At 41.2% G+C, this 26,671-nt stretch overlaps 1 protein-coding gene and 1 pseudogene across 1 annotated transcript; one reads left to right on the plus strand and one right to left on the minus strand.

The window, feature by feature from the left end:
* Nucleotides 1-2,702: 2,702 nt before the first annotated feature.
* LOC139479671 (uncharacterized) lies at nt 2,703-10,179 on the minus strand. Its single transcript, XM_071262516.1, has 4 exons — nt 10,122-10,179; nt 6,245-6,505; nt 4,249-4,324; nt 2,703-2,853 (listed from the first exon to the last, which is right to left on the minus strand). The coding sequence occupies exons 1-4, from the start codon at nt 10,177-10,179 to the stop codon at nt 2,703-2,705; spliced, it is 546 nt and encodes a 181-aa protein (XP_071118617.1).
* An 8,544-nt stretch (nt 10,180-18,723) lies between these two features.
* On the plus strand, nt 18,724-22,288 carry LOC139478747 (uncharacterized; annotated as a pseudogene).
* Nucleotides 22,289-26,671: the final 4,383 nt, after the last annotated feature.

A 26,671-nucleotide genomic window follows, 5' to 3' on the forward strand; every position in this document is an offset into this window, starting at 1 on the left:
GGTTCACTCATTGTACTCATGTGGTGAATCGAATGGCTTTCATGGTGACCAGCGACCCGTGAAGATTCCGGGGTAGAATAGGTCTTCAGCAACCCATGCTTGCCGTAAAAGGTGACTATGCCTGTCGTAAGAGGCGACTAACGGGATCGGGCGGTCAGACTCGCTGACTTGTTTGATGCATGTCATTGATCCCAATTGCGTGGATCGATGCTCATAATATTAATCACTGGATTGTCTGGTCCAGACTCGATTATTTACAGAACGCCGTGATCTTGCTGGAATATTGCTGAAAGCGGCGTAAAACCATACTCACTCGCTCACTCACTCACTCACTCACTCCACCATTAGGGAAGGATGGTTCTGGAGATGAAGACTCTGTCTGACATACATCAATCCATCCCATGGGCAATAACACAGTAACTAATGGTGCCTACCAGAAGAGATTAGAGTGAGTGAGTGAGTGAGTATGGTATTGCGCCGCTTTTAGCAATATTCCAGCAATATCACGGCGGGGGACATCAGAAATGGGCTTCACACATTGTACCCATGTCGAGAATCGAACCCGGGACTTCGGTGATGTCTATCACAGGATTGTCTGGTCCAGACTCGATCATTTACAGACCGTCGTCATAAAGCTGGAATATTGCTGAGTGCGGCGTTTAACAACAAACCAACCAACTATTACATAACAAGGGTCATGTGTGACGTCATCCGGCTTACTGCTTGGTACACTCATCTGGTATGACCCTCCACAAAACGTTTCTGCTACATCTGTGGATTATCAAGGCGATGATGATAATGCAAACGAGATAAGATCAAATAACTTTTATTAACATTCTAAAACCATGACATTGCGACACAGACAATTCAATTCGATTGAATATTAGAGTGAGTGAGTTAGTGTGGTTTTGCGCCGCTTTTAGCAATATTCCAGCAATATCACAGCGGGGGACACCAGAAATGTCCTTTCACACATTGTATCCATGTCGGGAATCGATCCCGGGTCATTGGCGTGACGAGCGAACGCTTTAACCACTGGGCTACCCGATCGCCCCTTGAATTATGAGAAACATCAGTGAATAACAATCATAACATAATCTGATTTTCAGTCATCCGTACGAAGTAGTCAATCATGGATCTGAAATTTGATCTTGTGCATATTTATGATAACAGCTTTCTCAGCTGGGTTTCTCAGTCACAGATCTATTAAGAAAACAGTCACTCACTATTCATTCAACGATATGGCCCAGTGACTGAATGAATGAAGAAAATGTTAATGTCCCCCTCATTATTCGTATTTTCGAGTTGGATAGTAATTTCCCTTGGCTCGCGAAGATGTCCTTGCATACGGTAGCTCAGTCTCTTGTCACGCTCAGTTACGTTAGTGAGCAAATCGACTCACGGCAGCTAGTGAGCCCTAGCGGCCAGTGTCAGACTACCGAGAAGAAGCTAGAGATTAGCACCCCTTTGAAATACAGTAAAGTACGGTTATAACGAACTCAAGGGGACTACTAATTTTAGTTCGTTATAACCGTAGTTTACTGTATGTGTGTTCACTGACACAAATATGCATAAACATTTACTGCAAGGACTAATGTTGAATTTCAATTATCTGAACTTGACATCAATTTACGTGCAAAATGTGTGTAGGCATTTGATTACATGCTCTAAATGAGAGTGTAGTTTGACGCTGCTTTTAGCAATATTCCAGCAACATCACGGCGGGGGCATCAGAAATGTGCTTCAAACATTGCACAATGTGAAACTGTGGCATGTTTTCTCAGTGGGTTAGCTAGCAAAATAAAACTGGCATTAATCCGGACTAGTACGAGCAGCCACACGTACACGTGCTAGACTAACGCTTAATCTCTGAAAATATATAATTTTGAAAGAAACAAGCTACTATATTTAAATTGAAAAGGAGCCCCAGTGAGATGGGAGATCCTGAACTTGTGGAGAATCTAGACTTGCTTCATTTAGGGCTGAAACATTACAGTAAGGGCTTGGCGGAAGGGACAATAATAGGGTTGATGGGCGGAAGGACGTGCATGCACGTTGCTATACAAGTACAGTAAACTACGGTTATAACGAACACGCTTATAACGAACTGACGGATATAACGAACTTACTTTTTAGGTCCCGACTATTTGCTGTAGTTAAGCTGTATATATGCTTATAACTAACTACGGTTATAACGAACTAAAATTAGTAGTTCCCTTGAGTTCGTTATAACCGTACCTTACTGTACAATAATCTTCAACGCACGTTGAACCTATCTTGCCTCAAACAATAGGTTGTTGAAGTCTATTCCAGACTGGGCCCCCACGGGGTTTTCAATAAGAATGTCGATAGGCGTACAGTTGTTATGGCGTTCAAAAGGTTACACAACGAATACAATTTATTTTGAGGTATGAATGAGTTTTCATGATGTCTCAAATGAACAAACTCAAAGACTCTTACTGAGTTTTGGGTACAATGTGTGAAGCCCATTTCTGGTGTCCCCCGCCGTGATATTGCTGGAATATTGCTAAAAGCGGCGTAAAACCATACTCACTCACTTACTGAGTGTTAAATGTCATTAAGACCACACCTGCATTCAGCGGGTCGCGCTTTTCCCTCTTCCCCTGCAGTAGACTGGACAGGCAAGCTATTTGATTGACCAACAGTGGCTGAATCGGCACCTCGGTCAACGAACATGGCTGCTAATTGAAGCCGACGAGAGTCTGTTTGTCGGGATCTTGGTTGACTCCAATGGCGGAAATGCGTTTGCTACTGGCAAGAAGATCCAAATCCAGGGATAATACGGTGTCGTTCGTCTTGATGGATGCCTCGGAGATATCTCGCGGCACCTCTCTGTTAGAATGATTTAATAGTAAACACCATGGTAAGCTATTCCACAACAGTAATGCTATTGCAGTGAGTGTGTGATGTTTTATGTCTCGTTTTAGCAATATTCCAGCAATATCACAACAGGGAGAGACCCGTTAAGATTCCGGGGTAGAATAAGTCTTCAGCAACCCATGCTTGCCGTAAAAGGTGACTATGCTTGTCGTAAGAGACGACTGACTGGATCGGGTGGTCAGGCTCGCTGACTTGGTTGATGCATGTCATCAATCCCAATTGCGTGGATCGATGCTCATGATATTAATCACTGGATGGGCTGGTCCAGACTCGATTATTTACAGACCGCCGAGTGCGGCGTTAAACAACAAACCAACCAACCAACAACAGGGAGAGGGACGAAATGAGCTATACACATTGTACCTTGGGTGTTTGTTTGTCGTCTATATATAATCGGTCTATATATAATCGAGTCTCGACCAGACAATCTAGTGATTGTCATCATAACCATCGATCCACGCAATTGGGATAACGACATGCTTCAGCCAAGTCAGCGAGTCTGACCACCCGATCCAGTTAGTCGCTTTTATGACAAGCATAGTCGCCTTTTACGGCACCATGGGTTGCTGAAGACCTATATAATTCTACCCCGGATCTTCTCGGGTGACCCATGGGTGTCTCCCAATTTGTTAGACAGGTTATAATCACATAGTAAGTGGATTACTAATTCATCGGCTGATGTCAATGCAATAGACTAACCCAAACAAGGTAGGCGGCTATACACGCAACTATTAAACAAATTGATTTGTTTTCATGACATGTTACATTCTCAAACTGTGTAAATAGATAGAGCATTCTCCCTTTTTTCAGGATATATTATTCATGATATTGACAACATTCTCAAATAGCAAGGAATCTTAACAAAGTAGAACAAGAGTCCTCACTCACCCTAACCTAAATCCTCGAGTAGGTTCTTGGTCAAGCTGATCCTTCAGTCGTTTCAATTTCATATCAAAATAAACTATTTGGTTTCTTAAGTGAGTCCTCTCAGTTTTAATCAAAATAAACTTCGGTAAATATAAACTGTTTGATCATCTAGTTAAATTTGTTTGTTTGTTTGTTTGTTGTTTGACGCCGCACTCAGCAATATTCCAGCTATATGACGGCGGTCTGCAAATGATCGAATCTGGACCAGACAATCCAGTGATAGACATCACCGAAGTCCCGGGTTCGATTCCCGACATGGGTACAATGTGTGAAGCCCATTTCTGATGTCCCCCCGCGTTAAACAACAAACAAACGAACGAACATTACAAGACAAGGATTGTTATTTTGATGACTGATACTGTAAGTTTTTGTTCCGTGCAGGTTACAAGGGAGGGTTCGGGTAGAATTCAAGCTACTTACATTACACAGGCCGTCATGGTAGCGAGACCAGCCAACAAGATCATGATGAAAAGGGCGAAAAACGAGAGCATGAAATCTGCAATACAAAGAGTATATGTTGTAGACGATTTGTTCCAGGGAAAATGTTATACACCGCTTTCCATATGAAACTACCAAGCTGCAGGTGCTTTGTTTGTTTGTTTGTTGTTTAACGCCGCACTCGGCAATAGTCAAAAAAAAAAAAAAAAAAAAAAAATTGTGTCTATCTTGTCAAACAATTTAATAGTCCAGGTATATGAAGGCGTTCTGTAAATAATCGAGTCTGGACCGGACAATCCTGTGATTGGTGTCATGAGCATCCATCCACGCACTTGGGATACAATGACGTGTCAACCAAGTCAGCGAGCCTGACCACCCGATCCCATTAGTCGCCTCACACGCCAAGCATGGTTACCTTCTACGGCAAGCATTGGTTGCTGAAGACCTATTTCACCCCGGATCTTCACGGGTCTTGTACATATGCACCCTTGCGACATTATTCATTCAAACTGAGCAAGGGGCCACGGGTGGCCCAGTCGTCTAAGGCGCCGCGATTCGCTGTGCAGAGTTGCGTCCCTTGGGCATGCCAGAAACTTATGATTGTGGGTTCGAATCCTGGTTCGCCCCAATTATGTTTCTAGGTTTGTCAGCACCATACCCGTGCTCGTGGGTTTCACCGAAGTGGTAAACGTCTGAGACCTGCATCACTTCAGGCTTTCCTCCCACATTAAGCTGACACGCCGCGATATGACTGGAATACTGTTAAAAGCTGTGTTAAACCCAACACACTCACTCACTCAAACTGAGCAAGCATGGGGTAATCGATGCTGGTCCTAGATATAACATCTTTCTGATTATCAATCACATGCACTTGTTCAGTAGTTCGAGTAGCCTAGTGGTTAAAGCATTCGCTCGTCACGCCGAAGACCCGGGTTCGATTCCCGACATGGGTACAATGTGTGAAGCCCATTTCTGGTGTCCCCCGTCGGGATATTGCTGGAATATTGCTAAAAGCGGCGTAAAACCATACTCACTTATTTAGTTCGCCCGACGAAGGGATATACGTAGTCCTTCAACACTAACGACAGTGAAGAATCTGTCTTCTAAATTCGTAAATGCCTAAAAAACTTTTAATAAACCGACAACCAAATATAATTCAAAACGAAACATACTACAGATTTCTGACATAAATTAGTGTCTTGTTCCACATGTAGGGCATCGCTTAATGATGCTGTTAGAACTTGAAATAATCAATTTCTATCTGCTTCTTCTCATTTATTCCTTGTCTTATCATATACTGGGGAGTTTTTTTGTGCCGTGCGCTTGTCCCAAATGAAGATTTAGAACCAATCTCATTAAAATCAGATCTTAGTTTTCGCTACCGCTAAACAAAGATCTGAGGACATCCCATTACCGGTCACGTCAGAACGACCTTTCGCGAATTTTGATCGACCAATGAAATGACTGACAAGAAACCGACATTGGCCAATCACAAGGCAGCTTTCTCGAGCTTTACGACACAAGTTTCAAATTGGCGACTACACTTCGAAACATATTTTGACGTATTCTCGATTAATTTTTTTAAAACTGATAAGAAGAACATTCTGGAATGGCTTATAAATGTCCTAGATTGTATGGATCATAAAACCTATAACTGTCGTTCGGAATACCCCGTGTTAATTATATCGTGGTTGCATGATTAGAAAACACATTCCGACTGTCACTTTCATGATCTGGTAAGCGACGCTCTGATTGGTTGGATGAAAGGTCGTTCTGACGCGTCCCGTAATGTGATGTCCTCAGATCTTTGTTTAGCGATAGCGAGAACTAAGATCTGATTTAAATGAGATTGGTTTAGAATTTCTTTTTATATTCTTTATTACTGATTCTCTAGGCGCTTTTGCAAAGTAAAAAAGTTTTTGGACAAACTGATTGTGTTAGTGTGTCTGATTTGTTTAGAAACGTGTAGAGATCTTACTCTGGAAAATCTGAGCAGAAGGGGCAGGCTTTGTTGGCATCGGCGTCGAACTGTGCACTGTTCCGTTTGAAGCAGCTTCCGTTTCATTCTCAGACAATACCCCTGTGCTGTTGGTTCTGGTATGTCGGAGCACATGTTCAGACATGGTCTGTGCTTTCTGAAGCCAATCGTTCTCAGCGGTCTGTCCATCTTGAAGCGCATATCCGACTTCGGTCTTTTCTTTCTCAAACCGGACTCCGCCATCGGTAGTAGTATTATGGCCTGTCATCGAATGAAAGTACATAATCAGAAGTTAGATATGTAAGGACAAGTTTCATACGTGTCTACGACTCGTAAGGAAGCATTCTCACATAAAAATATAAATCAATACATCGATGAATTGAGCATCTCACAAAAAGTGTTTTTAGCTGGCATGTTACACGGATTTTACAAAAATATATACAACATATACTCGTGTCCCAAATCTAAATTACATGATGTTCTTTTAGCATGGTCAGTTTTATGCCACCATCCGGCTTCTACAGGTAGTCTATGGTCAGAAAGTCGAGAACGTGCGAACCATGCTCTTAGTTTATAAGGGGGCACGGGTGGCCCAGTCGTCTAAGGCGCCGCGGGGGCACGGCTGGTCCATTCGTCTAAGGCGCCGCTATTCGCCGTGCAGAGTTACTTCCCTTGGGCACTCCAGAAACCTATGATTCTGGGTTCGAATCCCGGTTCACCCCTATTATGTTTCTAGGTTTGTCAGCACCATACCCGTGCTCGTGGGTTTCACGGAAGTGGTAAACGTCTAAGACCTGCATCTCTTGGGGCTTTCCTCCCAAATTAAACTGACATGCCGTTATATAACTGTAATACTGTTAAAAGTGGCGTTAAACCCAACTCACTCACTTAATTTATAAGGGAGACAAGGTAGATATGATTCTACTAGTGGCATTTGTTGGTACTGGTATGGATATTAGTATTTGACTGACATCAGATAGCGGATGGACCGCCTGTTCACCGATGGCGATGACAAGAATCTGACCTTCTCCACTGAGGGACAACATCAAGCTCTTCAGTCAATTGACACTATTTACATTGATGGTGCCTCTAGCTTATGTCGCACCCTGTGGAGTCAGGTATACTTTATTCATGCCACAACTAAATATTCTCGCGTATACACTGTTGACAGATATCAATATACATACTCTTAATTTGGCTCCCATGCTTGTCGTAAAAGGCGACTATGCTTGTCGTAAAAGGCGACTAACGGGATCGGGTGGTCAGGCTCGCTGACTTGGTTGATACATGTCATCGATCCCAATTGTGTGCATTGATGCTCATGATGTCAATCACTGGATTGTCTGGTCCAGCCTCGATTATTTACAGACCGCCGTCATATAGCTGGAATATTGCTGAGTGCGGCGTTAAACAACAAACAAACAAACATGTACGACGGATGGCTCGTGATTATTGTATCTTCCAGTGTGGCAAATGGCAGTCATATTTGCTTTCCATTCAAGATGTCTTGATAAAACTTGGTAATACACAAGGTAATCATGTCTGTCCCTTTACCATTTAGCAGATATTTTAAAGTTTATTTGTTTTTAATCAGAGATGGCTACCTGGCAGCCATTTTGAAATTCCAATTTTTATGCCTTGACCAACCTTTAAACCTCTTATAGTAACCAATATTCACACATAATTTCAGCTGAATCAATCAAGTCATTTCTGAGAAGCCCAAAACGTAAAAAAAAAACGTCAAAGAAAATATGAACGATGGCGACAGAAGCTCACATGGCCTTTCATTCCAGGTTAGCTAAAAAGACGGACATGTCGCCAAATGTGAAGAACTGACAACAACCTGGGAAGAATATGAATTTGATGTTTTCATTTTGTTTATTTATGGGAAACGACTGTCCTTTAAAATTGACAATATTGTAAAATACATATCACAAGAGGCCCATAGGGCCTGTATCGCTCACCTGGATATTTGCGCGATCGTGAAAAAATATACATTTGCATTGTTCATGTATAATACTGCAAATATTTCGTAATTTTGACTCAGTCAGCATTTAAAATGGATGGATGGCAAATCTGACAGCATGAACGTGTATTTCTCTAGATACTAATGTAGCATAAAGATCTGAACCGTTTCCATGTTATGATCCAGTGGGGTGTGTGTGTGTGTGTGTGTGTGTGGGGGGGGGGGGGGGGTCAGCCCCACCATTTGTACAATTTTGAATCCCCACCACCTAGGAATGCTTCAAACCAAATATGGTTGATCTCTATCTCTTAGTTACAGAGAAGAAGTCGTTTAAAGCAATATAGCCAAATTACCCCTATTTGGCCACGCCCCTCAGCCCCTTGGGGGTCAAGACCACTATTTATACAGTTTTGAATCTAACCACCTAGGAATGCTTCCAACCACATATGGTTGATCTCTAGCTCTTAGTTACAGAGAAGAAGTCGTTTAAAGCAATATAGCCAAATTACCCCTATTTGGCCACGCCCTTCAGCCCCTTTGGGGGGTCAGGCCCACTATTTGTACAGTTTGAATCCCCACCACCTAGGAATGCTTCCAACCACATACGGTTGATCCCTAGCTCTTAGTTACAGAGAAGAAGTTTGAAGCAATATAGCCAAATTACCCCTATTCGGCCCTGCCCCTCAGTCCCTTGGGGGTCAGCCCCACCATTTGTACAGTTTTGAATCCTCACCACCTAGGAATGCTTCCAACCACATATGGTTGATATCTTTCTCTTAGTTCCAGAGAAGAAGTCGTTTGAAGCAATATAGCCAAATTACCCCTATTCGGCCACGCCCCTCAGTCTCTTAGGGGTCATCCCCACCATTTGTACAATTTTGAATCCCCACCACCTAGGAAAGCTTCCAGGCAAATTTCGTTAAATTGCAATTAGGGGTTCTGAAGAAGAAGTAGTTCGAATAAATTGTTGACTTACAGACGACGGAACACGGACGACGGACGGACGACGGACGCCACGGTATGGCATAAGCTCACCTTGGTCCTTCGGACCCGGTGAACTAATATATTGTCCTAAGTTTTCCATTGCCTCAAAAAACAAAACAAAATACACCAGCTAAAAACACAACAATCATAAACAAAAACAAAACAAACACCGTTGACTTAAAATGCTGGATGTTCGAATCATATATGTGTTGCGAGTAGGTACAGAACATAATTGGCTTCTCCTTTCGGGGTATATATTCTATCGATCTTTTTTAAAGATATATCCCTGCACTCGACCCAAGTATATCAAACGGTTAGTCCCTGAAATCACATTGACGTCCAACAAACCACATGCAAAAGCTACTTTAGAAATTTAGAAACTTTAGAAATAAGGATTACAAATACAAGAAAAAAAAATCCAAAACCATATATAATCATTTCATTAACGTCACATTTATCATGTCATTGTTGCCACATGGGGCAGTGGGATTTACAGACAATACCGTATTCAATGTAATAAGCGCCCCGCTCTAATAAGCGTCCACGGCGATATTTGCTAATATATTGGCTACTGAACAATCCCAGTTAACACCCCTTCCGATTGATCAATGTACACAAGACTTATTTATTCGTGTAAAATACGCACTCGTATGTTATATGCGCCCTTAATTATGGCAATTAAATTATCGACAATATATCTATCGTGTTTAATACGCACAGCTTCTTCTTTTATATCATTTCAGGCTGTCAGCATGAACCACAAAATATAAATCTTTCAACTCTGTTTTTATCCCACCAAAATTATATTCTAATAAGAGCCCCTTATTTCTAATTTTGAGAGCGCCCTGGGCGCTTATTACGTCGAATACGAATATTTCATGTTCTTTTTTAAAATGAACATTCAAAGGAGTAATCTAATAATTTTACCTTGAATCCCCTGTCCCGTCAGAATACAGACGACACACATTGGAATAAATAAATCCATACTGAAGATGTCACACAGTGTCCCCTGCAGCCTGACAAGTATTTGTACGGAGCCTCCGCCTATGCCACCTGAATGACTCTATGGAACTCTTGTGTCTTTAATTCTGTGATATGGTATCCGACGCTGATGTTCAGAATATTATGTTACTTATTGTCAACTGCATGTGGCGATGCTGTGATTCCATGACGACGCGACAGAATAGGCTAATCATGTTGAATTACTGATGGCGACACTGGTTGTTAATTGGCAAGGACAATAATGAGCTGGTAGCTTTCGTAATATTTGTTTATCATTCTGTAGATCGGTTTGCGTTGCATCATTTACACAAGATTAATATCTGTTAAACTGCTATATCTTGCTTAAATCCCTTGATTTGTTACAAGATAACGAGAAAGCATTTTCTTATCAGCCACAATACGGCCTGAGTTAAAGCACAATTACAAAACGAAAGCAATCAGTCCACAGTTCTTTGGAAACAACAAGTTAAAATCACGGCGTGTCGGCTTAATGTGGGAGGAAAGCCCCAAGATATGCAGGTCTTAGACGTTTACCACTTCGGTGAAACCCACGAGCACGGGTATGGTGCTGACAAACCTAGAAATATAATTTGGGCGAACCGGGATTCGAACCCACAATCATAGGTTTCTGACGTGCCCAAGCGACGCACTTCTGCACAGTGAATCGCGGCGCCTTAGACGACTGGGCCACCCGTGCCCCCATAACTTTCTGAAATGAACCAGTCCAGAATCGTCCGTATTTCAATTAATAGACAGTTTCTTTATTTTCCTCATCCAAAGTTATGAGTGAATGAGTGAGTTTAGTTTGATGCGGTGACAATTAAAGGTTTGGTTGAGAAAGAGATGTGACAAAACCTTAGTCCCCTTTGACCTTTTGCACCCTTGGACATCGTGGATAGAACTGGTCCCAAACACAACTCGTCATAAGCTTGACTAAACGTGATCGGTTGGTCAGCCCGATGACCTCGTTGACTGTCACTGGAAACCTATAGGAATGTATGTTACTCATAATATCAAACACTGGGCTGCCTGGTCCAGAACTGCCATCATATAGCTGGAATATTGCTGAGTGCGGCGTTAAACAACAAACCAAAGACTGGTCCAGGCTCGATTAATTACAGGCCGTGATAAAACTGGAATATTGCTGAGTGCGGCGTTAAACAACAAACCAAAGACTGGTCCAGACTCGATTAATTACAGGCCGTGATAAAGCTGGAATATTGGGCAGCCTAAAACAACAAACAAACACTCTTGACCAAAAATATTAACTGTTGTAAGGTGTGGCTAGTTACCATATTAACATCAGTGGTCGCCTACCCAAGGTCGGCACGGAATGGTGGCACCTGTTTTATTTACCTGGCACACCATTGTAACCTGACTACAGTCGTGGATTCTAATTAGTCTAGTTCTGTACTCGCGATTGTTCGCACCAAAGAAAACCACACGAAGTCAACACAAAAGTAGCATTATCTTCCAAGAAGGTACCGGAGAAACAGGAAACAAGTCGTGAACTGGAGGACTCTACTACAGGAAATGAAGTGTTCTCGAACACAAAACCGTTTCAAGAGTGAAGACCAATCCAAACCCGCACCTGCTACCTGTTACCTGTTACGTGTTACCTTACTGGTTCCTGATGGTCGGGCTCGGTGATTTGGTTGATTTTGCGTATCATCGTACCTCTATGACATGGGTCGCTGCTCATGATATCAAACACTGGATTGCCTAGTCCAGACACAAATGTTTATTGGCCGACGTCTTGTGTCTGGAATATTGTTGGGTGCGGATTTGGGCAACTAACACTGTTTTAATGAAAAGTGTTAAAGAGTGACTGGTGCCTCAGGTAAAGCAGGACATGCTTACCCTTTTCGTGCACACCTGGTGTCATCACTCCTTTTCAGCCATCCACTAATATTTTTCAGCATTATTTTGACTTTTTCGATCAAGGAAATATGTTTCGTTGGTTGGTTTGTTTGTTTTTTAACGCCGCACTCAGCAATGTTCCAGCTATATGACGGCAGTCTGTATATAATCAAGTCTGGACCAGACACTCCAGTGATTAATATCATGAGCATCGATCCAGGCAATTGGGATCGATGACATGTATCAACCAAGTCAGCGAGCCTGACCACCCGATCCCGTTACTCGCCTTTTACGACAATCATAGTCACCTTTTACGACAAGCATGGGTTGCTGAAGACCTATTCTATCCCGGAATCTTCACGGGTCGAAATATGTCTCGATAGACATTCGAAAATGATTATTCCCTGGCTTAGACTTTTTGGACTTAAAAAATTCTATCAGCATTTGAAACTTACTTATTTTGTCAATTACGATGAAACATATTGTCTGTGTAGATTTGGCGCTTTGTCAGTGATATCACTAGTGAGTGAGTTGAATTTAACACCACCCAAACTGTATTTCTCTTGAGAACAGCCTTGATTGGATGAGTGAGTAAGTTTAGTTTCACACTCTTGTGACTATTTCTCTAAAGAAGAGTCTTGATTGGATGAGTGAGTAAGTTTAGTTTAACACTCTTATGACTATTTCTCTAAAGAAGAGTCTTGATTGGATGAGTGAGTAAGTTTAGTTTAACACCCTTGTGACTATTTCTCTTGAGAACAGCCTTGATTGGATGAGTGAGTTAGTTTAGTTTAACACCCTTGTGACTATTTCTCTCAAGGAGAGCCTTGATTGGATGAGTGAGTAAGTTTAGTTTAACACTCTTGTGACTATTTCTCTCAAGGAGAGCCTTGATTGGATGAGTGAGTTAGTTTAGTTTAACACCCTTGTGACTATTTCTCTCAAGGAGAGCCTTGATTGGATGAGTGAGTTAGTTTAGTTTAACACCCTGGTGACTATTTCTGTCAAGGAGAGCCTTGATTGGATGAGTGAGTTAGTTTAGTTTAACACCCTTGTGACTATTTCTCTCAAGGAGAGCCTTGATTGGATGAGTGAGTGAGTTAGGTTAGTTTAACACCCCTGTAACCTTAAGAAGAGTTTAGATTAGATGAGTGAGTTAGGTTACACCATTGTTAGTGTATTTCAGTTATGAGAATAGCCTTGATTGGATGAGTGAGTGAGTTAGTTTAAACTACCTTGTAAGTGTATAAAAACTAAGACAGCCTTGATTGGATGAGAGATTGGGTTTGTTTTCAAACACATTTTATTGACATATATGGTCATTAGGATTGGGGAAAATTGGACATACATAAATACACAAGAATGACAAGAAATCAGCCATCAGTAGAGGGCTGAAGGTAATCCAATGTAAAAGAAAGAACATGAACGACAGGCACGGATAGTTATCAATTGATATTTATGCAATGGAAACAGTCATATATTTCAACGAAATAGGTCCAATGATAACACGTCTTGTATGTTCTTAGGATGTTATGCCATTCAAAACAGTATATTTTTTTTATTTGACGTTTACACGATATACGACGAGAGGTCGGTCACATGACCGCGAAATTGACGTTCATAAGTGTATGAACGACACAATTTGACGTTCATACGTTTTTCACAAGACCGTGTTCTTGAAATGACGTAAACACTGACGGACTACTTCCACATTCCTGGGGAAACCCCTGGGAATTCCCTAGCACGAAAACATACATAAGCATTATTTCTGATCATTTAGAACCTTTAATCTTGGTCTCAGCATTTCAGTATACTTTGAGAAACGTAAGAGAGCTTGACTACATGATTGTTCACGAATTTCCTCGCTACGGCCTATCCTAATGAACAAACGAAAAATGCACATCTAAACTATCGTCAGTATCGATTCGATCTGTGTCTAGACTGACAGTGACCGTCTCCAGCAATCTGCGAATTAACCTTTGTGTCTGTTTGACGCACCTTTTTTCTCACCTTTTAATAATCGGTCAGTTGATCAATGATGACTAACACATGTAACCACCACAGGTTCATCAACGACTTCGGAAATCTCTCCCGTCACGTTTATCGCGTCGGCCATTTTGACGTCTTGTACTTGATGTAAATTAATTACGACGCGCTGTCATTGTGCCTGACTTACTGAGGTAGTTCATTACAGACCTTTCTCATCTAATGAGATATTATATGAACACATGTGTTGCGTAAGATGTTTCTGAAGAGCAAGTTGTGCATCCATTCGCTCATGTCACCTCTCTTTTTTGGGAACGATTTTATTCCGCGATATAGCTGGTTGTTGTATGGCTGTCAGTGTAAACATGAAGTCAAACGTACTAAAAAAATTGTGTATAGATCTTTGCCAACATCCTTTGACGTAAGAAATTGTGATAAAAACCTCCGATGATCATACAGTTTGGCCCTCACTCTATAAAGGTTCATACTCCAATGAACTCACGCAAAGTGAAGGTCAATTCTTAATAATTTTTTAATTTGACGTTTACACGATATACGACTTTTCCATTGGACGAGAGGTCGGTCACATGACCGCGAAATTGACGTTCATAAGTGTATGAACGACACCAATTTGACGTTCATACGTTTTTCACGAGACCGTGTTCTTGAAATGACGTAAACACTGACGGACTACTTCCACATTCCTGGGGAAACCCCTGGGAATTCCCTAGCACGAAAACATGCATACGCGTTCTTTCTGATCATTTAGAACCTTTATTCTTGGTCTCAGCGTTTCAGTATACATTTAGAAATGTCAGAGAGCGTGACTGCATAATTGTTCACGAATATCCTCGCTATGCTACGGCCCGTCCTAATGAACAAACGAAGAAATGCACATCTAAACTATCGTAGTATCGACCCGATCCGTGCCTAGGCTGACATTGACCGTCTCCAGCAATCTATGAATTTACCTTTGTGTCTGTTTGACGCATCTTTATTCACCTTTTAATGATCGACCAGTTGATCAATGATGACTAACACATGTAACCGCCACAGGTTCATTAACAACTTCGGAAATCTCACCCGTCACGTTTATCATGTCGGCCATTTTGACGTCTTGTACTTGATGTAAATGTATTACGATGCGCTGTCATTGTGACTGACTTACTGAGGTAGTTCTTAACAGACCTTTCTCATCTAATGAGGCTATGATTTGAACACATGTGTTGCGTGAGATGTTTCTGAAGAGCAAGTTGTGCATCCATACGCCCATATCACCTCTTTTTTTAGGAGCTATTTTACTCCGCGATATAGCTGGTTGTTGTATGGCTGTCAGTGTAAACATGAAGTCACACGTACTAAATAAAATTGTGTATAGATATTTGCCTTCATCCTTTGAGGTAAGAAATTGTGATCAAACTTTTTATAAGAATTGACTTTCCCTTTGCGTGAGTTCATTGGAGTATGAACCTTCATAGAGTGACGGCCAAACTGTATGAACGTCAGAGCTTGAAGGTCAATTCTTAAATAACAAATGTTCTACAGACGTTTTTTCCCAAACGTTTTTAAAATAGGGAGTATTTGCGATTATTTACGTTTCTAAATGTTATCGTGTCGGGGCTAACACTTGGGAAATACGTCGCTTCATAAATAAAGCGACAAAACATGTCGTTTCAATGCATTCAGGGACTAAAAACTAGGACTGGTCGGCTCGGAGTCAGTATACTGCGTCTGAGTGGAGTATTCATGTTAAACTGCGGCATGGTATCTCAGTGAGCTCGCACTATAAATCGGCATCAGTCCGGTCTAGTAAAAAACTAGTCTAAGAAACCGCATCTAAAACCATCCAACACCCAAACTGACTGACTGACTGACTGACTGACACTGACTGACACAAGCAGCCACACACCCACACCAATGCATGCACGTCGTTACATAAGTGCAATAATTTTGTATACGACGTTAAACCCAATTTACCTCACCTCAAATTTTAGGGTAAAACATGTCACAGCTCTATTTGCACGTGTTGATATTGTTATCAAATACATGTCGTTATAATTAAGCTTTGCCAGTATAAAGAATGAATTGTTACAAAGGGACTCTAATAAAGTGAGTGAGTGAGTGAGTGAGTTGGGTTTAACGCCGCTTTTAACAGTATTCCAGCTATATCACGGCGTGTCAGCTTTAGTGGGAGGAAAGCCCGAAGTGATGCAGGTCTTAGACGTTTACCACTTCGGTGAAACCCAAGAGCACGGGTATGGTGCTGACAAACCTAGAAACATAATCAGGGCGAACCGGGATTCGAACCCACAATCATAGGTTTCTGGTGTGCCCAAGGGACGCAACTCTGCACAGCGAATTGCGGCGCCTTAGACGACTGGGCCACCCGTGCCCCCGACGCCAATAAAGGTCATGATAACTTATGGTAGGCCAATGGTAGGCCAAATGGTAGGCCAAATGGTAACATATTGCGCACCTATCGACCTTTTTAAAGTGTACATTTTACTGAAAAATATGTAAAGCATATTTCCGCGTGGGGAAACCGCAGTATTTTTGCAAAGTTTCGATGTAGTATCCTTCCTCTTGAAGTTGAGCTTGACTGTTATAACAACCCCGTAATCTCTCCAAAAAATCGTTTATGTTCACATTGTAGGTTTAACACTATTGAAGTCGTATGCCATTGTTTAGTCTGGTCCCCATTTTATTTGGATTTAAAGAACACAAGGACAAGTTTTCATTAAATTCGATATACTGTGACATTATGAAGTGGTATATATGTAAATATAATACTAATCTATGGATGTAAATACATTTGATGATACATTTGTGTGTTTAAAGTTGATTTTGACAGCCCGGGCCAAGTCGGACCCAACTCTTCTGATAGAGAATGTGGAGTGAAAAGGGCTTCACTTTGAGCACTGTGTTTTCTTTTACTAGCGCAATATGAGACAATAAAGTGGTATGTAGCTAGATACTAGTCTTTAGATATAAAGAATGTTTAGAACTTTAGAGGAGCTAGGACTGTTATTAACACGTGTCGTTTCAGCCCTTTGGCATTCGCGAATATCCACTTCCAGAAAACATCCTGTGATGATTTAATATGAATTAGTAAAGGTTAATTAGGGATGCCCAACACGTTAAGTAATGAAAGAAGAGTAGCTAAAACACTGTCGTTTCCTGCCAGGGCATCACACCCTTACACGCTGAGGTCGGTGAGAAACATCAAAGAAAACACACACTGACTTTTCTACGAGGACTCACGGTATGTAGTCATAATTATCAGTTTATTACACTGTTGGAGATGCATTTTGATTCAAACTCAATTAAATGAGCAAAACTATACGCTTGTGGACATTTGAGATATTCGTTTTATTATTCTGCAATCCATTTTTAGTATTACCTACTGGCCCGGTCCGACTTTTCTTGGCCCGACTTTAAGGCAATCCCTGTTCTTTTTCACAAGACTGTCCAGCTTAAACCAGCTTTTCTCTCTATGCAGCCTCCAGATAAACTGTCCTATGTTATGATTAATCATCTTTTTTAACAATTTGTTGCCGCAACACATTGTAAAATGCTTAAACGTTTCCTGTTACAACCCATCTCAAAGCTATCCCACTCAATTTCAGTCGTTTGTTGTTTGAATATCTTATACCGTATTCGACGTAATAAGCGCCCCGCTTTAATAAGCGCACACGGCGATATTTGCTAATATACTGGCAGTGAACAATCCCAATTAGCACCACTTCCGATCGATCAATGTACACAAGACTTATTTATTCGCATATGATACGCACTCGTGTGTTATACGCACCCTTAATTATGGGTAATTGAATTCTGGAAAAATATATCTCTCGTATATAAACATTTCAGGCTGTCAGCATAAACCATGACATTTATCTCTCAACTCTGTTTTTTTCTCTCCAAAATAATATTCTAATAAGAGCCCACTATTTCTCATTTTGGGCGCTTATTACGTCGAATACTGTATGTATATTATTATGGTGCTAATATGTCTTAGATATATGTATGGTAATATCATCACATCCTGGAAAGGACCCGTAAAGATCCGGGGTAGAATAGGTCTTCAGGAACCCATGCTTGCCGTAAAAGGCGACTATGCATGTCGTAAGATGCGACTAACGGGATCGTGTGGTCAGACTCGCTGACTTGGTTGATGCATGTCATCGATCTCAATTGCGTGGATTGATGCTCATGATGTCAATCACTGGATTGTCTGGTACAGACCCGATTTATTTTACAGACCGCCGTCATATACTGAAATATTGCTGAGTGCGGCGTTAAACAACAAACAAACATCCGGGGTAGAAAATGTCTTCAGCAACCCATGCTTGCCGTGAAAGGCGACTATGCTTGTCGTAAGAGATGACTAACGGGATCGGGTGATCAGGCTCTCTGATTTGGTTGTTGCATGTCATCGTATCACAGTTGCGTGGCTCGATGCTCTTGATGTCAATCACTGGATTGTCTGGTCCAGACTCGATTACTTACAGACCGCCGTCATATAGCTGGAATATTGCTGAGTGTGACGTTAGGCAACAAGCAAACAAAACATGTGTATCCAATCTTGTTTTAGTGCAAAGTGTGACACATTAATACAATAATTTCCTTCTTCCTCCTTCGCGTTTGGCCGAAGGTCAAGGACGTACATATTTTAAAGCGAAACTACCTGCTCGCTCAACTGTGACGAATCCTACAACATAACTTGTCGCAGTGTCACTTGGGTGTACGTATACCCCGCTGTTCGACTGAGGTGAGGTCAACTTGTGACGTGTGACGTGACTTTCATTGACTGGGATAACTACTTGTCCAGCTTATCACAACTTGCGACGAATCACGGAACAAGACGGCACGCCTATATTACAGGAAACACTGTGATCAAGGACCAACATCAATCTACCAGCTTGTGCTTCGCAATATGTCTTCTGATGTAAGTATTGCCCGCATTAGATGTAAGATCAACTTGTCCTGATGACATTGCCGCCCCATCATTGTGTCGCGTAATCACCGCTCCCACCCACCTGTAGCGCGAGGGGTATGCCCTATTACATTGTGTGGTGTTCAGGTAAATGTTTGTAATGAACAGGATATTAATCAGATATTAAGAACAGGTAAGTGTGTAATAAATTAGGGTAGTTCGGCTTTGTCAATACACTTACATAGTTCGCAATATCAGGGCAGAGAGCATAACCTAACTGACGTCCACATTTCCCAGAAATGAAACCCAAAGCGGATGCGCTTCTTTTCTTAGAAGTCGCCTTGAATATCTAGCGTTCCCCTCTTACATAACGACGGCTGGAATGGATGGAGAGTGTTCCCAGAGAACGCAATGTCGGTATATCGATCGTCAAACGAAAGACATTAAAAGATGGTATTTATTGTTACACCGCCTGACATTAGGCATTAAGGAGATTAAACAAGGACTGGTCGACTCGAAGCCAGTATAACATGTATGTGTGTGGTATCCATGTAAAACTGAGACACCATATCCCAGTGGGGTAACACTATCACCGGCATCAGTCCAAACTAGTATCGGAACACACATACACACGTATGTAATAAAAACGAAAATTAATTAATCACAAGTGAAGACAAAACTGTAATACCATAACTATAGTCACATATTTCATACTTAAATGGCAATATGGATTGTACTATATGTGGTTCATGTTCTTCCCAGGAATACACAAGGAATTGATAATACTACACCTGTGTAAGTCTGTTGTAAGAGTATTCTTAGAGCAATACTTCAAAAAATGTTGTTTGCTGCAGGGAAAGTAACACCTATGTGCATGATACTCTGAATGGCGTCATTTTATCCTTGCAAGGTTTCCTTACAGAAATTATTATTACTAAATTATTTATAGTAATTGCTCAGGATCTTTTTGCAACCCCCCATTTCAAAGTATTCATAAGTATCACCTTCATCGTACTGTCACACAAATCGTAAATAACTTTCACTTTGTCCTATTCATATATATATCAGTCTCGTTTTTCAAAATAAAAATGCTGCAGGGAACGTTTGACTTTGACAATTTTTAAACCTACATTGTGTTACCCTATATTGCATAAGGTTCCTGACAACCTCAGGTAAACTTAGTAACAGCTCATCTTCCAAGGCCCAGTTTTGAATTGGTTCTCTTCCGAACCTGGGTTTGAAATGGGTCACTTCTAAACCTACTTTGAGGTTTTACATTTCAATTTTAATACCCATTTTATTAACTGGACTCTTAAGTTAAACACAATATTCAGTTTTGATTGGTTAAAAGTCACAATTTTGGCAATCTCATTAAAATCCGATCTAAGTTCTCGCAGCCACTAAAAAAAGATGTTTGTTTAGGGATAGCGAGAACTAAGATCTGATTTTAATGGGATTGCCATTTTGTTATATGAAAATTCCATGACTGAATCAAACCTAGAACCTCACATATCGTGTTTAGTTCTGTAATCCACTGTTTTCCCACTAAGACACAAGGGCAGGTGATGAAAGCTTGTTTAAGTTTACATGTCATGACTCCAGCTGGTCCATGTTGCAAGTGTTTTTTTCTCTCGCATGGTTCGATCGAATTGCTTTGGACCGCGAAACGCTGTATTATTTCACTATAAGGCATTTCGATGTTTTCTTAATTGTTCGGTATCTCTTGCAGTTAGACGGTTCATAAGTGGGATAAAACACGCCAGCGAAAATCTAAAAACGCCAGCGAGGTAAAAGCCCGAGGCCATCGGTTTTCCCTCGCACGCGGTTTTACAGTTTCAACCAAAACCTCAGAAGCGTGTTTTATGCAAATCGTAAAGACTCAGAATAAGACGTCCTTGAATGTTTAACACATTGAGACTCTTTGACACATTGACACTTGTATAGAGATATGACAAGGAATGTTATTATGGACAGTCACTTTTATACTCTATTAACATAAATTATAATGTTTTAGGGCTACTTCTTGCCCCTTCATCAGTTGAATGACAGGGTGTTGATGTTGCTTTATATGTGTCTTAAGTGGTCGCCTTCTGCCCAGGGTGGGAAAACATGACCTATGAAGTCAGTTATTATTAGATACATGTATGTGCAGCCAGTCGTGAATAGATTCACGATATACAGTTAAGAGTGAGTGAGTGGGTTTAACGCCGCTTTAAACAATATTCCAGTTATATCGCGGCGTGTCAGCTTAATGTGGGAGGAAAGCCCGAAGTGATACAGGTCTCAGACCTTTACCACTTCGAACCGGGATTCGAACCCACAATCAGGTTTCTGGGGTGCCCAAGGGACGCAACTCTGCACAGCGAATCGGGCGCCTTAGACGACTGGGCCACCTATGCCCCCTATAGAGTTAAAGAAGGAATTGATGGTGTGACCGTTGTTAAAGAAGAGTGTGACATGTTAATAATTAAAAGTTAAGAAAGATTTAAATAAAATGTCCCATGAAAAACTCTCCTACGCTAAATAAATAATTCACATTTGGTCAGTATTTCATATTTCATCGCCCTGTACTGTATCAGTAGCAATAATCTTGGACGCGACGTTAGACCAAATTTCACCTCACTTCATTGAGACGACGATGAGCACACATAGTGTATTATTCTATATTTCAGTTCCCTGCTGTCATCGACTTAAATGTGGGTGGTCGTCATCTGACAACCTCCCTGTCCACCCTCACCAAGTACCCGGGCTCCAAGTTGGCCGGCATGTTTAGTGGAAGGCATCCGGTACCCAAGGACAAAGATGGCCGCTACTTCATCGATGTAGATGGTGATGTGTTTGTTCATATCCTCAACTTTATGAGGTTTGAGACAATGCCTCCTCCTGAAAGAGTTGGAGAAGTTCGGACATATGCAGAATACTTTGGATTACACTACCTGATGAAAGTCATTGTAGATACCTATGGATATGTTTATTGATAACACTTCTCATTTGGAATACGCGAAAAGGGAACTGAGGAATTTTGACTTTTCTTCAAGGTATATTTGTCATTTCATATGGACCGCCCAATGTTCCTGTTTTATGAGTGGGTGTCAACGTCAGCTTTCTGGGGTACCTCAGATTGACATACGTATTTAAATTTCTGGTCTTCATAAAGATAAGCAGATCTCCGTTGCTCAATCTACTGGCACATGACTTACAATGTCTGGTTATCTTCACAACTGAGAAAGAAATAACAAGCGACTGTTTCGGTGCAATGATATTTCGAATTGACAATTCACCCAAGTGTACACTGAATTAACTCAAATGATTAATCAACGTCACCAACAGAAATACGCATTTCGTCTATTTCAGATCATAAAGAGAACGTCATAAACTACATGTTATATACCTGATGTACAGATTGTGAGGAAAACATCGTATCGCGCAATGACAGCCGAGACAGCGATGCATTCGTTAGACATCAACAGCTTTGAGGAAGATAGTGTCACGTGCATACACAAGCCACGCCCACTCATGAATATTGTAGACTTAAGACCATTGTAGATTTAAGGGCACAACAAACGTACATGTATTTTACTTTTACTTTCTTTCAAAGAGGGTGTAGACAATGGTGGCGATATGTCCGGTGTGGGGGTCAGGACCTATCACGTCAGGGTGGAAATCAATCATTATACCACAAGGTTATTACATTGTTAACACAAATAACCTTGTTATTTTTCTACTTTCTATGCTTTGGAGACTATTAATGCCTTAGATTTATATATACTGACATGCGGATATATGGAAATGGCTGTATAACGAAGACAATACAATATACATGTACCCTAAAGTCGAACGGTTAAATGTTAATAAGTAAATACACTTAACGTGATTGTGTAACATAGCCATTTAGTTTTCGTTTATGCTTCCAAAAACCAAAAGCAAATTAGGCCACGCCCACAACCAACTAATGCTTCCTGATTGGCCGATTAGAGTGGGCTGGGTTTGTTTCGCATTATTGCGCTGATCGTTTTCACTGATTTCGTATTCTTATAGGCATTTTTGTTATGTTAATGATTAAATAAATAGTGTGTGAAGTTAATATTGTTGACTTATATATTTAATCCTCGTACCTAGACGGGACGGTCGGGTAGCCTAGTGGTTAAAGCGTTCGCTCGTCACGCCGAACGGCCTGGTTCGATTACCGACATGGGTACAATGTGTGAAGCCCATTTCTAGTGTCCCCCACCGTGATATTGCTGGAATATTGCTAAAAGCGGCGTAAAACCATACTCACTCACTCGTACCTAGACATTGCATGCTCGGATGGACCTCAAAAGTTCTAAAATGTTGACACCAAAGGCTGGAGCTGCAAGATTAATATTTATCATTTGCATGTGACCTGTCAGGGAAAACAAATAAACATGACTCGTATTCAATAATGTAACCTCTAGTAACCTTGACCGTAAACAGAGGTCAGGCACAATTTAATCAAATAGAAATCCAAACCTGTACACATAGTCTCAAGCAAACGTACAATGTATAGTTTCCGAAAGAAATGTTAAGATAATTGATGTTTTGAAGTCAATTTTCCCCAGGATCATACACTGACAGTCAGCGGATTTATGGTAAGCTAATGGACACTTTGTTGGACATTGGTCATGTTTCGTGGGAATTCCGGCGCAGAATACGTTCACAGTATCCCAGGGTGATTTTGTGTTGTCGCACGCAGACAGTGTAGGAAATAGGTAATGATATCAAACGTGATTGATACTGAATTATTTACAGTCCGACGTTACAAGGTTAGAGTGAAATGACAATAAGTCCGCTATATCATAGCGTGCCAGCTTGATGGAGGGAAGTTTCAAGGCTGCACAAGTCGAAGACGTTTACCACTTTGGTGAAATCCACAAGACCCGAGCATGGTGCTAAAAAACCAAGGGAAATCTTCAGGGATAATCAGGGATTCGAGCTAATTAACAGCGGATCCTGATATTGCCAAAGGGATATTGATCCTTATAAATCTTAACATACTCATGATATTTCACGCTTCATAAACAGATCTTTTTTATCTAGTAATTATTTGGTATGTGATTATAAATATTGGTGGAATATTTCATGAAAAGAGTGATGGATAAATCTTGTTACCACGGCTACTAAATTCTTGTCATTTGTCTCAAAAGTTGTAACATGTCTTCCCACGTAAACCGAGCGAGAATTGCTTACACCTATTATAACGTTATCAAATATAATTGCTTTGTACCAATTTATAACAAAGTCATGGATCAAGACTTTGAAAGGCATTTAGAAGTAATACACATAAGGAAGAGAATTTATGGATGTCAACATCTTTATATATTATGAGGAACACAACGTGTCTGAGTATATGCCTACTCCTTCATCAGGTGAATGAATGATATGAGACAGAGGGCTAATTACCCCCGGCCTCCCGTTTGTCTATTGTCCATTACCATTTACTTATCAGTGATAATCTATTCCTGGCTTCCAGTTGTCGATAACAGTTACTATCAGCGCTAATCACTGTACAGTGTTGGTTTTCATTGTCTATTGCTAGTCAGCGCCAATTATCTGTTGGATTCCCTTGTTAAGGTTCCACCTTTTGTTATCATATAGCTTTTGTTGTTTTCACATGTACATATATATGCTCTCTGCCTCATAGCATTCATTCACCTAAAAAACAAATAAAAAAACACACTACAGGTAACTGCCAACACTGCAAACAACCAGAAACCCCAGAACACGCACTCATCCACTGCACACACTACCTAACACATCGAACCGCATTACAAATGACCCTCAATCTAAACAAGGCTCTCACTCTAGAAGCAATACTAAACCCACAAAATAAACTAGAAAACTTCAAGGCCTTAGGCGTATTCTTAATAAAAACGGAACTAATAAAACGCATCTAAAAACACAATAACCTACCAAATCAAAATCACATAAACAAACAAACATCCACCATACCCAGCTCCCTTAGTTCTCCTCCCCAAACCCATCGGCATCTATTCCAAATCCCCAAATTCCCAAATTCTATATAAGCAACCCCTAAACCCCCCTCTTGGGTTGCACAGACCACTTTCGCCCCTTTCGGAAACACATTAAATGGCCTGGCCGGGTCCGTGTGAGAAATACGCATCAGTCGGAAAGCGCACGTTAAATCTCCAAAGTAAGTAAATAAGTAGCATTCATTCACCTGATGAAGGAGTAGGCATATACTCAGAAACGTTGTGTTCCTCATAATAAAGAAGTTGACATCCATAAATTCTCATCCTGATGTGCTACATTGTATTATAGGTTTTTTTCTAATCTTACAAAGCCTTTTGAAACTAGGGTAACATTTGGATAAGTGGACAAGTATTTAACACTTAGCACTGGATGTTCCTATCAGATAAAGTTCTCAGAAATTGCAGCTGTTGTACACCAACGCGTGATGAGCCTGTGAATGCATGCCGTGCCTCTTCCAGTCGTATAGCAATATCAGGGCGGAGTGTAAATAATTGATTCTGGGCCAGGCAACCAACTGCTTGTCAACATCAGTAACCAATCAATTTAAAGCTGTCCTCACTTGAAAGCGTGTACTAAACCCAGTCCCTCCAACTGTGTTATACTGTTCACAGCCCATATAAGATATTTTTGTATGGTTTCTATCAATTCTAGGGGGCACGGGTGGCCCAGTCGTCTGAGGCGCCGTATTCGCCGTGCAGAGTTGCGTCCCTTTGGGCATGTTCATGCGGTGGGTGAAGTGAGTGAGTGAGGGAGTATCGTTTTACGCCGCTTATAGAAATATTCCAGCAATATCACGGCGGGGGACACCAGAAATAGGCTTCACACACTGTATCCATGTCGGGAATCGAACCCGGGTCTTCGGCGTGACGAGCGAACGCTTTAACCACTAGGCTACCCGACCACCCGATTCAAAAGACGAAAGGGGGGGGAGAGGGTGTGAAATGGGGTTTAACGTCGCGTCCAAGATTATTGTACTTATTTAGTGACGTGCATGTGTTTGTGTGGCTGCTTATACTAGTTCGGACTAATTCCAATTTATAGTTCTAGCTCACTGAGATACCATTCCGCAGTTTAACAAGAATACCCCACTCAGACACAGTATATTGACTCCGAGCCGACCAGTCCTTGTCGGGAATCGAACCAGGGTCTTCAGCGTGACGAGCGAACGCTTTAACCACTAGGCTACCCGACCGCCCCGTTGGGTGAAGTGGGTGTATAGCAATGCGTGTATAGCAGTTGGCACCGGCTATATCAGGGATACTTGTAAATGATCGAATCTGGACGAGGCAGACCAGTGGTTGATAGTGCGAGCATTTATATGTGGCCAACGCCTGTAACCAGTCGCATCTCGGTAAACATTCCGCTCTTACGAGAAGCATGGAGTATTGGTTTTGGAAACTGCATCAGCTGGTTTGCTAAACATACAGTAAACACGTAGACATATATACCCGCGAATAGGTGCATATTAACAGTTGTGTCATAAAACGACATTCACTCACTCACTAAAGGATATTTTCTCATCGTTAAACGATTTGCAGTTTTTGCATATGCCTTGATTCAATATTTTATCAACAAATTTTATATCATTAGCGACGTAAAGTACGCAATCTATTTCATATCATTGGTGTAAGTAAACGAACAGTGGTAATTGTTTTCGGAAAGTAAAAGAGGTATATTTTAA

The sequence above is a fragment of the Haliotis cracherodii genome, unplaced genomic scaffold (genome assembly GCF_022045235.1).
Source record: "Haliotis cracherodii isolate W230 unplaced genomic scaffold, xgHalCrac1.p SCAF_4, whole genome shotgun sequence".
NCBI classification, from domain to species: Eukaryota; Metazoa; Mollusca; class Gastropoda; order Lepetellida; family Haliotidae; genus Haliotis; species Haliotis cracherodii.